General features: G+C 37.0%; 1 protein-coding gene across 2 annotated transcripts in view; it reads right to left on the bottom strand.

The window, feature by feature from the left end:
• Window positions 1-12,912, bottom strand: part of SMG1 (SMG1 nonsense mediated mRNA decay associated PI3K related kinase) — an 83,845-nt gene that overhangs the window by 62,522 nt on the left and 8,411 nt on the right. For both annotated transcript variants that reach the window (XM_082714866.1, XM_082714867.1), the window contains exons 4-10: window positions 10,707-10,843; window positions 9,458-9,516; window positions 8,196-8,409; window positions 5,347-5,472; window positions 4,903-4,975; window positions 3,675-3,772; window positions 643-816 (exon numbers count right to left, since the gene is read on the bottom strand). In XM_082714866.1, coding sequence (XP_082570992.1) covers window positions 643-816; window positions 3,675-3,772; window positions 4,903-4,975; window positions 5,347-5,472; window positions 8,196-8,409; window positions 9,458-9,516; window positions 10,707-10,843 — 881 coding nt within the window. The remainder of the gene's footprint in view (window positions 1-642; window positions 817-3,674; window positions 3,773-4,902; window positions 4,976-5,346; window positions 5,473-8,195; window positions 8,410-9,457; window positions 9,517-10,706; window positions 10,844-12,912) is intronic.

Genomic DNA, 12,912 nt, shown 5'->3' with positions numbered 1-12,912 from the left:
GTATCACGCACGTCTCTCCCTTCTTATTCAAGCACCGTACAGTGACAGGTTCATTTCTCATGTCTATTACACGGAACCACTCACTGTTTTAACAGAGTACAGCTAATGTTTGCAGCTGCTGAAGTGTGGTAATCATGCTGCCTCTTGTGACTGATCTCAGACTACTATATATTTAAGTTCTTGTATCTTTATAATCTTGGATGTCACACTATCAAGTTGTTTCATCCTGTCATGCTCAGAAAAAATTACTCTTCCAGGCTTTCTCTACAGTATGTTATTCTCAGTATGCTGAAAAACTAACTTCAGTAATTAAAAACAAATATTATAAGATCTTTAAAGAAAGATTTTAAAAGAATATAAATAAAGAATAATGAATCTATAAAGGATCTCATGAGAAAAAAGTTTATGCATATTTTAAAATGGAATGTAGCCTTTTTCTCACATAGGGGAAGGAACAGAAAAGGGCCAGGATGTAATAGGCTTTCCTACTTTTCTGCCAATTGAAGAAAGTAACCACATATGTACATACGTACTGAACAAACGAGGGTTAGTCACATAGTTCACTCGGTAAAGAAAAGAAGTATTTACAATAGACAACAACTTTATTTTTGAATGATACTTAAAACTCCTTAAGACACTTACATCTGTTACATATGCCTCAGTAATTGGAGGACCCCGAATTGGGCTGAAGCGTTCCCCAATGCTCCTCACTACAGTACTGAACACCCGGAGAAGCGCGGCCAGCTTTGGTAGTGACACCGATGGGGGAGGAACATCTTCATCCACTGACTCCCCAGAGGCCACATGGCTGAGGTCCTAGATGTGTAATCACAGCACTCTTACTTAAGGAGGACAATGTTCAAAACAAACAAAAAAACTCCCAATTTTTAAGTGAATTAACTTTATCTTTACAAATAAAGGCATTTTAGTCTATAAGAAAAAGAAACATGAAGGGTGCCTGGGTGGCTCAACTGTTTAAGCCTCCAACTCAGTTTTGGCTCAAGTCATATGAGGTTGTGAGACTGAGTCCCGCATTGAGCTCTGTGCTGGGCATGGAGCCTACCTAAGATTCTTTCTCTCCCTCTACCTCTGCCCCCATCACCACAAAATAAAAGAAAAAAATAATAATGTTAAAGAAAGAAACATGAATCTAAATGTAAAAGTAAATTATACTTCACTAATTAACAAATCTGAATTTAAATAAACCAAAAGTAATCTCAGTAGACCAAACGTAATCTCAGGGGATGCCTAGGTGGCTCAGTGGTTAAGCGTCTGCCTTTGGTTCAAGTCACTATCCAGGGTCCTGAGACTGGGTCCCACATCAGGCTCCTTGCTCAGCGGGAAACCTGCTCCTCCCTCTGCCTGCCACTCCCCCTGCTTGTGCATGTGCATTCATTCTCATTCTCTCTCTCTCTCTCTCTCTCTCTCTCTGACAAATAAATACATAAAATCTTTAAAGAAAATAACTTCTCATACCAACTCAGAAAGGTAATGGGGGGGGGTAATAAATTCTAGTACATATGCTCGGATACAGAGAGATATAAATGAAGCCAGAAACTTTTGCCATTCCTAAACTGGTTTCTGCTAAAATCTTATTCCAGGTATTCTCTGAGCCACTCAATTCAATAATCATCCCACACCAACATTATGCACACAAAGGGCAAATGGGGGAGGCAAGATATGCTCAAAACACTAGCAAAAAAATGGGATACTAGAACCAACATACACCTACATACAACTAAGCACCAAAATAATAGAGAATTAGTTATATGTAGGAATATGTTGGTTCTAGTACCCCGTTATTTTTTTTTTAAGATTTTATTTATTTATTTGACAGAGAGAAATCACAAGTAGATGGAGAGGCAGGCAGAGAGAGAGAGAGGGAAGCAGGCTCCCTGCCGAGCAGAGAGCCCGATGCAGGACTCGATCCCAGGACCCTGAGATCATGACCTGAGCCGAAGGCAGCGGCTTAACCCACTGAGCCACCCAGGCGCCCAGTATCCCGTTTTTTGCTAGTGTTTTGAGTATATCTTATTTCCTTAACTAGATTTATAAACCAGATTTTCTAATTTTTTTTAACACTTGCCTTCCCCAGAAAAGTATTGAAAATAAGGTGAATTGACATTGTATGAAAGCCTCTAAAGACTTTTCTCTTACATATATTGGGGATCTTAGATCATGCTTTGGAGGAAAAGACTTGGCTCTAGCAAACTTTTGTGGCTGTACAAGTATAGTACAGTGACTTCATGGGTGCTGCTTAAGTCTCTGGTATCGGGTCTTAGCTTTCTTATCCCATTGGTCATGACTTAATCGGCCATGTCCTGTGAGAACCTCTTTGTGGTTCTTCTCTATTCAGACCTACCATGATTCTTGACTGGTGTTTGAGGCTCCTATAACAATTTAACTTCATCCATGCTATTTCGAGCCTTTCAGTGAGAAGTGGGAGGAAGATTTTGTCTTTCACGTGTTTCTTTGCCTCCACACCGAGAATATATATTTTCACAGCCCATCTTTATAGCTGATCTACTATGCTGAAGCTGCCCACTCTGGTTTGTGAAGACTCTCCCCCTTGGGGAGCTTCAGCAAGGTAGATCAGCTATAAAGATGGGGTAGCATGGTCCAAAATCCCCAATATATGTAACAGAAGTCTTTAGAAGCTTTTATACAATATCAATTCACCTTACTTTTAATACTCTTCTGGTCAAATACTCTTTGTTATCAAAAAATAAAAATGGTCAAATACTCTTCTGGTCAATACTCTTCTTTATCAAAAAATAAAAATGAACTATAGAAAATGTCTTCAGAAGACTACTGGTGGGTGCGTGGGTGGCTCAGTTGGTTGGGCGACTGCCTTCGTTGGGGTCGTGATCCTGGAGTCCCAGGATCGAGTCCCACATCTGGCTCCCAGCTCCACAGGGAGTCTGCTTCTCCCTCTGACCTTATCCCCTTCTCATGCTCTCTCTCTCAAGTGGATAAATAAAATCTTTCTAAAAAAAGAAAAGAAAAAGAAAAAGACGACGACTACTGGCTACCAGGAATATTTCAAGCTTTGCAAAATGAGACCTACTACTTTTCTTTCAGTCTTTCTGGTAATTCAGCTGGTAGCTTAAAAACAGTATCTAAGGCGCCTGGGTGGCTCAGTGGGTTAAGCCCCTGCCTTCGGCTCAGGTCATGATCTCAGGGTCCTGGGATCGAGTCCCGCATCGGGCTCTCTGCTCAGCAGGGAGCCTGCTTCCTCCTCTCTCTCTGCCTGCCTCTCTGCCTACTTGTGACCTCTGTCAAATAAATAAATATTAAAAAAAAAAAAAAAACAGTATCTAAAAAATCTTTTTAAATGTTGCAATGGTTTTGTAATTTCTATTTAATGTCAAGCGGTCTGAATTATTTTAAAATAAATCCAGCACTGATGGAGCGCCTGGGTGATTCATTCGGTTAAGTGTCTGCCTTTAGCTCAGGTCTTGATCTCAGGGTCTTGGGATCTAGCCCTACAACTGGCTCCTACTCAGCGAGGAGGCTCTTTCTCCCTCTTCTTTTGTTCCTCCCCACCCTTGTGTGCACACTCTCTCAAATAAAATCTTTAAAAAAATTAAATAATAAAAAAATTAATTTACCACTGTTTTAACATTGTTTTGTTCTCAACTATATTTTAGGAAAATAACTTTCTACATACTCACCTCAGCATATGCCTCCATGTCCTCTAGAAACTGACCAAGAAGAGTGGTAGAAAATGCCAGATCAGCTACCCAAAATGGCTCCAAACTCTGCAACCACCCTAGGAATCACAAAAATTCAAGTAAAAAGAAATGTATCTAAAAGCCTTGTTTTCAAAGTCTTTTGGTTTTCAAGTTGTGTACCCTTAAACAATGCCATATTTCATAAAATTAGTACTGTTAACTAGTAAATATGCTGATCATGATTAACCAATGTCTCTTTTAATACTACAAAAATGAAGTCTCCAGAAATTAAAATGTGATTCTTAGTCCTTATTTTTCATTAGATTTAATATCCATATTATCAATATACACAAGGCTTAGACTAAAATAACACAATCCGCCATTAGCCTGGCTTTCTACTCCAGAACCCCAACTATCCACCAAAGGCATCCACTAATCTCCCCAATGGAAATGGGTCAGAACCACTCTCAGTGGAATATCCTATTTTCAGAAGTCCATTGCACCAATTAAGCTAAGAGAAACTATAGCACCTGAAACAAGCTGAAATGTCCAAATGAGTCAGGGTAGTCATTCACATAAATAAAAACAAATATTTTTAAATTTATCAATTACGAAGTTTCCCAAATTTATCCATTTGTTTTTTTAATAACCAGAAAAGCGAGTCACAAATATCCAGGATCTTTCAATCTATACTTGAGTATTGCCAATGTAGTGTCTCCTGCCACCAGAACACACTACAATGACTCGTGGATAAGTCCTTTTAATTTCTCACAGGTGCAACGTTATAATCTGTACTTACTCTCTCCTACGTACTTCAAAGTACAAAGTCTTCCTCTGAAAGGATAAATTCTGCTAACAAGTAATGTTCATTTATAATAACCAAATTATTGTGGTGCCTGAGTGGCTCAGTCAATTAAGCGTCTAACATCAGCTCAGGTCAGGTATCAGGGTCCTGGGATCAAGTCCCACACTGGGCTCCTTGCTAGGCAGGAAGCCTGCTTCTCCCTCTACCTACTGCTCCGCCTGCTGTGCTTTCTCTCTCTCTCTCTCTCTCTGACAAAATAAATAAAATCTTAAAAAAAAGAAAAAATACATAATAACCAAATTATTTCTGTGAAGAAATTATTTTTCTTGCATTATGAAAGAAACAGTATTAACAGCTGGACTTTGAAGAACCAGAGTTCCTTCCCACCACATTTAAACGCCTGGTATATGCTAAATAACTTACCAGACACCTGCTGTGTGAGCGACGGTTTCTGAGTATGATCTATATGCCATCCAACTAATATATCAACTGTATCCTGGTTGGAGACAAAGAGAATTGTTTTAAGGTCTAACTGCTACTTCTGTGACCACTTCGAATTAAGAAATCCTACAAAAAGCATCTGTGTTCTACCTATGTGACATTATACAAACTTAGAAAGGGAAAGGGCAGGGCAAGAGAACGGAACTTTAAGACCTCGAGAAAATGTTTTTTCTTTAAATATTTTAAGGTATTAATGTCAGAAAGTACAGATGGTATTTACAAAAACATATTAATGCACCATTCTATCTTGGACCCTCAAGCATCACTGATTATACTCCAAGAAGCAGAAACTGTTTTCTTTCTGATTTAAAAAGGTTCTTAGACACAAATCCAATCCTTCTGAACAGAGGGAGTCAGAGAACTCACCCTAAAATTAGTGCTGAAAATATGAGGATAACATCGAGCCACCAAAAGAATGCACTTAACACATTTGCAAAGTAATTCTGGTGTATCCACATTTTCAAGAATAGACTGTAGGCTGGTCATTACAAGCTGAAAAACAAAAAAAGTTATAAACCATGAATATTCAACAAAATAGAAAACAAGAAAACAAGCATGTTGGGTTCATATCAAAAAGTGACATATCTTCAGCACAGGTAATGACCCCAAGTCCATGTTGGGCTCCTGGCTCTGCGGGGAGTCTGCTTCACCCTCTGCCCCTCACCCCTTTCATGCAGAGCACGTGCTCTCTCAAATAAGATCTTTTTTTTTGAAAAGTGACTTTATCTAAAATTGATTATGATACTAAAGAAAAGAAAGTCTTACAGTTTCAGCTCAAAAATAAGTTGAAAACATTTCATTCCACCATAAATAGGCTGAAAATAAAGACTGTGTCCTCTTATTTAAAGTCTCTTAATATTATTCCTAAGTAATGTCTGTTGACATTATTCCTAAGTGCTCTCTTTAATACCACAGACTTGATTAAATTTCAAGAACAGAAATTAAGATGTGCTTGGAAAACTTTCCTTTAAAAAGTGTGACAATTACTTTCCAATTCAAAATTTATAGCAAATTTTATACAATTTATACTTTAGGATATTAGTATTTGTTTCAAATCTGAATGATTTAAAGAAGATAGGCATGGCCCGACCGCATGAGTAACAGACATGCAGGCTCATGTTACCACTATATATAGATCTATTTTTTAAACGAATACATGGCATGCCATTGATAGAATATTTTGCAGCTGTTAGAAACCATTTTTTCCTAAAAAGTAAAGTTCTTCTTTAGAAAGGTTATAACTACAGAAAAAGTGCCAGAACTGGAAAAGCATCTAATATTTTGCATAGCCAGTGTGATAAATCTATACAGGTACAGGATACAAATGGGAGCCAAAATCACTGAGTGAAATATAACTAAAAAATAGGGTATTCAGAAGGTCTCAGGTATCATGTCCAGATCACTAACTACAAAAGGAGAAAAATAAGCTTCCACAATGGAAAGATTCTGGTGGTCATCACCTCAATCAGGTGATCAAACTCTTCATCCAGAACAAGAAGACAAACTGAAGTTATGTGCCTGCTTGTGTGATGCTACAAAATAACCCAGGATGTATTTGTGACCAAAAGGTTTAAAATCAGGAAAGAGCAATCAGACAAACTCATAAAATAGAACATTTCACAAATAGGAGGGACAAAAAAGATGTGAATTGTTCTAATTAACGGTGATTAAAGAGGCAGTGCACTAAACAACACACAAGTCTTAATGGAACCCTGGGTCAGGTAAGGCAAAAGCTGTACAATATATCTTAAGGGCAAAAGTTTGAATATGGATTGTATTATGTAGTAATATTAATTTTCTTAGGTATGATAATAATTGTACTGTTATATAAGAGCCTTATTTTCAAGGGATGTGTGTTCAGGCACTATAGGGTGAACTGTCATGACGTGTAATTTATTTTCAAATGGTTCAACAAAAAAGTACACATGGCTATGTGTGCAGAAATAAAACAAGTGTAGAAAATGTTAATAAGGGATGGGGGTGCCTAGTGGCTCAGTCTGTTAAGCCTCTGCCTTTGGCTCAGGTCATGGTCCCAAGGGTCCTGGGGTTGAACCCTGCATCTGGCTCCCTGCTCAGTCGGAGTCTGTTTCTCCCTCTGACCCTCCTCCCTCTTATGCTCTCTCACTCATTACCTCTCTCAAATAAATACATTAAAAAAAAAAAAACTTAAAAAAAGTTAGTAAGTGATAAATCTAGATAAAAGCTAATATGGGTATTTATTACACTGGTCTACCTATTTTCCTCTGGATTTGAAAATTTTCAAAATAAATATTTGAAGAAATGTTCAAAATATAAAAACTATGTGCAGAATAAGCCCAATATGGTGTTATAATATTTAGTTACAATTTTTCTTAATCTTTCCCAAAATTTCTCATATAACCTCTATAATCAAAGAAAAATGGATTTTTAAAAACCTGACTGTAAAAAACATAACAAACTGACTATAACTATTATTTAAAGTGACTTAAGCAAAATAAAGCATATGATGAATTGTAAAGAGCACATATAAATAAAAGACATCTGGGGCACCTGAGTGGCTCAGTCGGTTAGGCATCTGACTTTAGCTCAGGTCATGATCCCAGAGTCCTGGGATCGAGCCCCGCATCGGGCTCCCTGCTCGGCAGGAAGCCTGCTTTCCCTCTCCTAGTCCCCCTGCTTGTGTTCCCTCTCTCGCTATGTCTCTTTCTGTAAAATAAACAAATAAAATCTTTTTAAAAAATCGAGAAGGATCTTTTAATCTACTTACACACAAAACTGAAATAAAGCTAAGGAGGGTTGGTTTCCATTTATACAAAATTATTTTATATCACCTAGAATAAGAATTTTTGACATATTACTAAACCTTAAAAGGCGTAGAATGAGTGGTATTGTTCAGTTTTTGTCTCCCTCAGAAAAGTCAAGTCCCCTCATATCCAGCTGTCCTCACCAACTCCCCACTTCCAAATGTGAAAATGATTCTAGTACTAAGCAAATTCAAAGGACAGCTCCAAAAAAGCCAAAAGACAAGAAAAATCTAACTTATTTTAAACCTACCTTTAATTTGTATCCTTTAACTCAAACTCAGAAAGAGGAATGTTAATTATATCATATTTACTATCAGTAGATAAGTCCTATACTAAGTTTTGTTTCTCCAAGTTCCTCTTCAAAAACATTGCTAGAAAATTGTTAGGGACAATTTTCTTCCCAAATGCATCAATTTTCCCCCTCATTCTTACCTGCATTACAGATGAAAAGGCTTTCTTCTCTCCTACAGTCTCCAATGCTTTGTAGGTGGCACATAAGTAGAGAAGTTTAACTTCATCTTTTGCAGATGAGCTAAATTTGCTAAAAATCCATTTGAAGATCTTCTCAGCCTCATAGCTCAAAGAAGCACAAAGAAGGCCAAGACAGCAAGCACCCTCCTGTCTCAACTCCTGAAGCAATTTGCTACTGTGTTTATTTCAAAGCAAACAAAACAAAACATACAAAAGATTTAAGCTTTCAAAGTGACAAGAATGACACATTTTACCAAAGAATGTCTTCAACGATTTTAAGTTTTCTATTCGAAATACATAAAAGATTGAAATTTTATCTTTAAATATGCTCTCTACTTTCTCTATCCCACAGTGCCCAAAAGTACCTTTGTTAGACATTAGATTCTTTTATGGAATCAATTATTCACAAACAGTAAAGAAAGGCCCAGAAATACTAAAAATCAGGCTTCACATTCCATCTCAAGCTACAGTAAATAATCCACAGAAAAAGGCAGCAACAAGGATCAGATAAAACACACTACAAATACTACTATGTAGTGTACAAATACTATGTAATGTTCAGTAGGTAAGGACTATAAAACAAGAAATGGTACTAGTTAAAGCACAACAAACTTAACAGGATAACAGTACTGATTTAAGTATATTTAAGTATATTAATAACTATATAAAATGAGACCATCAAAAAGCAGTAAGTTTCGTGACCTGCTGAGATGAGTTTTTGGTGCTTTCCAACACAGCAATTCTTTGGGAATCCCCATACGAAGAACAGACTGCACACCTTTGTGGAGAACCCCAGTAGCCTCGTAGAGCAGGTGGTGTGAATCCACTGTTGCCCAAAGAAGGAAGCTCCCTTTCACCTCTATTCTCTAAGCAGTTTCAAAGTTCTCTAGTTTACAAAAGTTAATTGCATTCATTCATGCCTGCATTAAGAGTTTATGGCATTCCACAGGTCAATGCTCAATTACTCAGTCACATTGACAAATCAGAAAGAAAAAAAAAAAAAGAAAGAAAAAAAAGGCATTTCCTTTCAAGTGGAATCCATCTGTATTCAATGGTAATTAACATATGAATACTTTAACATAGATAAAGATGGCACAGAACCCAGCAAAATATTAAGTAGATATTCATAAGTGAAGCCACTGATGGGTTTATCTTCTTGTGCATTTTTAAATAATTTCTAAAAATATATTTTAAAGTCTTAAAATTGCCCATTGGTTACTTACCTTTCATTAAGCACATCATGTACAGCAGCCAAGATATTATCCAATTGTTTAACTAGTACCTTAAAAAAAAGTATAAAAAACTTCAAATTCCTATACTTTCAATAATACTGTACACTTTCTTACTCATCTTCCCCTCCAAATTCTAATCAAACAGCACACCTTCTTTTTCTTATTATTCCCAGTCCACAATTAGCATGTATCAGTGTTAAAAGTTTCCTTTCAGATTCTAAAAGTTTCTCCATCCTATGCACTGCCATGATCAATGAAAAAAAAAATAAACTCAAAAAGCCGGTTTTATTTATTACTCTGAAATACACTACGTGATGGACTGACAGATGAAGAGGTGAAGAGATATGTAACAAAAGACATGATAAAATGTTAACGACAGAATTTAGATGGCAGACATATATTCAATCATCAATATAGATTCAAAATTTTTTCAAAAATTTCATTTGCTATATATTTGAACTTTTTCATAATAAAATAGGGGGGAAACAGAAAAGCTGCCTTGAACCAAATATTGTTTGAGTCATACAATTCTCATTAATTTTTTTCCTGCTCTATATCAAGTTCTTTTTTTTTTTTTAAAGATTTTATTTATTTATTTGACAGACAGAGATCACAAGTAGGCAGAGAAGCAGGCAGAGAGAGAGGAGGAAGCAGGCTCCCCGCTGAGCAGAGAGCCCGACGTGGGGCTCGATCCCAGGACCCCGAGATCATGACCCGAGCCGAAGGCAGCGGCCCAACCCACTGAGCCACCCAGGCGCCCTCTATATCAAGTTCTTAATTTCACGTTAGAATTACTCAGAGTGGAGAGAAATTTGTAACTGCTCCTGAACTTTTTTCTTTAAAGGATTTTTCTATTTATTTAGCCCTGGCCACCAGACCATACCTATTCATGAACAAAATACACACACTGCAACCCCAATTTCACATATGAAAAACAAAGACACAGTCTATCCCGGCATACAGAAAATAAAATTCTGAGGACAACAGAATAAATATATTAAAGGTTAAAAACACTTAATTGTAAAAGACACCAGTGCGGATCCACCAATGGTAGGTAAACTACACTCATGGTCATCAAGTTCTCAATCATTGTAACATAGGCCAAATTAACCTAGAATAAGGAATTCCTGTCATATTTCCTGAGAAGCAAAGCTTTTCCCTTCTTAAACCTCTCCAGACAGCATTATCTACTTTATTATGAAAAAAACGTAAGTAATCAACATTTCCATACTGTACTTACCAGCTTGTTTTCTGGTTGCTGAATAAATTCTTTCAACTGCTTCACAGTAGCCAGTCTTCGGTCTCTGTCATCTTCCCGGGTGATCCTCCGAAGAAGATTCGACAGTCGAGACTCATCAGAATAAGACATCGATCGCTCTTTGAAAATAAACATGTATAAACACAGAAGCTTTATAGACCAAATATTTAAAAGTACATCAAAAATCACAGACCACTGAACAGTAAAACTTCAACTGAATGCAGGTCCCATCACACTTTTTTGTCACTATAAACCAAATTCCAGCAGACTCCTGCTACACAGAAAGCAGACCCTGAAAAAGATAAACCTAAGCAAATGCTCATTCCAGGGGACCAGGTGAGAGGAAAAAGAAAGGCTTAGAAATTACTTTCTTCAGATTTGTTCCAAAATCTTTTCAACATTCAGGTAAAGACCAGAAGTACCGGTAAGAGAAGTCTACAGGTTAGGGATAAAGTCTCAACCAGGCAGAAAGAGGCTAAATGTTTCTATTTCTCACTTGGTATCCAATGGAGGGAAGTCTCTTGTTCACATTAGCATTACTTTCCCAAGACAAAGTTTCTATGAACTGCAAATCAGTTCAATTCAATTCAAATCAGTTCAATTTGTTGAACATTCAGTTCAGCAAATGTCTAATTACCAACAGCCATGTGCAAGGCATGATGCCACTAGAAAAGTGGCAAACCAGACTGTTCTGCCCTTTTATTTTTTAATGACAAGAACAAGCAACAATGCTGAAACAATTGCCAATAAAAATACATTTAAGTACTAATTTTTCTTTTTATATTTTCAGCTGTGCTATGTAATGATTAACCAATGTACAGTAAAAACAAACCACATTAAAGAGTCTGATAGTTTCATGTCTCCCTAAGCCATGGAAAAACTTAATAATAAAAGGAATTACAACATCTGAGAGAAGGAAAATGATTCTTTTTTTAATCCCTAGCCCACTGAGTATTTCAGAAAAGATGGATACTGAAAATGTCATTAGGTTACAAGCCAGGAAATCTATGCTATATTTACAATTCTTCCACTAGCAAACTACTTAATTCTGAGCCTCAAAGGAGAAAGAACTGGACATTATCTTTAGACTCACTTTCTAGCTTCTATCGTACCAAAATCAAGGGCTTCAAACACTCTTAAGAAACAGCACAGCAGGGCACCTGGGTGGCTCAGTCATTAAACATCTGCCTTCAGCTCAGGGCATGATCCCAGCGTCCTGAGATCAAACCCGTGTGTTGGGCTCCCAGCAACACAGGAGGCCTGCTTCTCCCTCTCTCACTTGCCCTGCTTATCTCCCCTCTCTTGCTGTGTCTCTCTCTATATATATATTAAATAAATAAATAAAATCTTAAAAAAACAAAAAACACAGCCTTTGACTAGTGGATCCACTTCTGAGAATTTATCCAAAAAAAATTCATTTTTTAAAACCCTATGCAAAAAAAAGCACCTATATGCACAAAAATATTCACCAAGATATACACAACACACAGATATACATACACACCCTCATGAAAGCAAATGGTCATAAGTAAACATATCCAAAGAGTGACTACATCCAACAAAGTAAATAAATCAGAAATCCTGATTTCATGCTTAGCTTTACACAAAATAAATTTTTCTTCTAGAAAACTAATGATCACTACCTCTAATCCTCTGACATTCAAGGCACTTTACCTATACAGTTAGGCTGTGTGATAAGGCAGAAGGTGATTATTAGCCTCTTTAACTTTAGAAAAACATCTACATCATTTATATGGAAATCCCCAACAGACCCCGGGAGTCCAAGGACTTTGCTGCAGGAAGAGCCCACCACACACTAGACATTCATTACCCACTATGATCAGGAAAACTGTTTCTTTCAACTTATCTAGTCTTCAAATCTTACTTTAAGAGAATTCTCTAGAAAGTGTACTCTAAAAAAGTATTAAAACCTTTCCTGTGAGAATTTAGTCTAAGAAACAGTTTACAGGAGAAAGAATGTGAACATGTAGCCACCTAAAAACAGCAACATTTACCTTACTTTAATAGGGCTCTTTGCGTTACTCAATGTGAATCTGTACATGTTTTTCAACTCGAAGTAAACAAACCAATTCATGTGTGCAAAAGCATTAGTAAGAAATACGATGTCCAGGAAAAAGGGGATACAGGTGTTTGTAGAGCAATACAAATGTGGAGGCAGACTGGCACC

Source organism: Mustela nivalis, assembly GCF_964662115.1.
Source record: "Mustela nivalis genome assembly, chromosome: 19".
Taxonomy (NCBI): domain Eukaryota; kingdom Metazoa; phylum Chordata; class Mammalia; order Carnivora; family Mustelidae; genus Mustela; species Mustela nivalis.
This window is presented reverse-complemented; position numbering and strand designations above follow the sequence as displayed.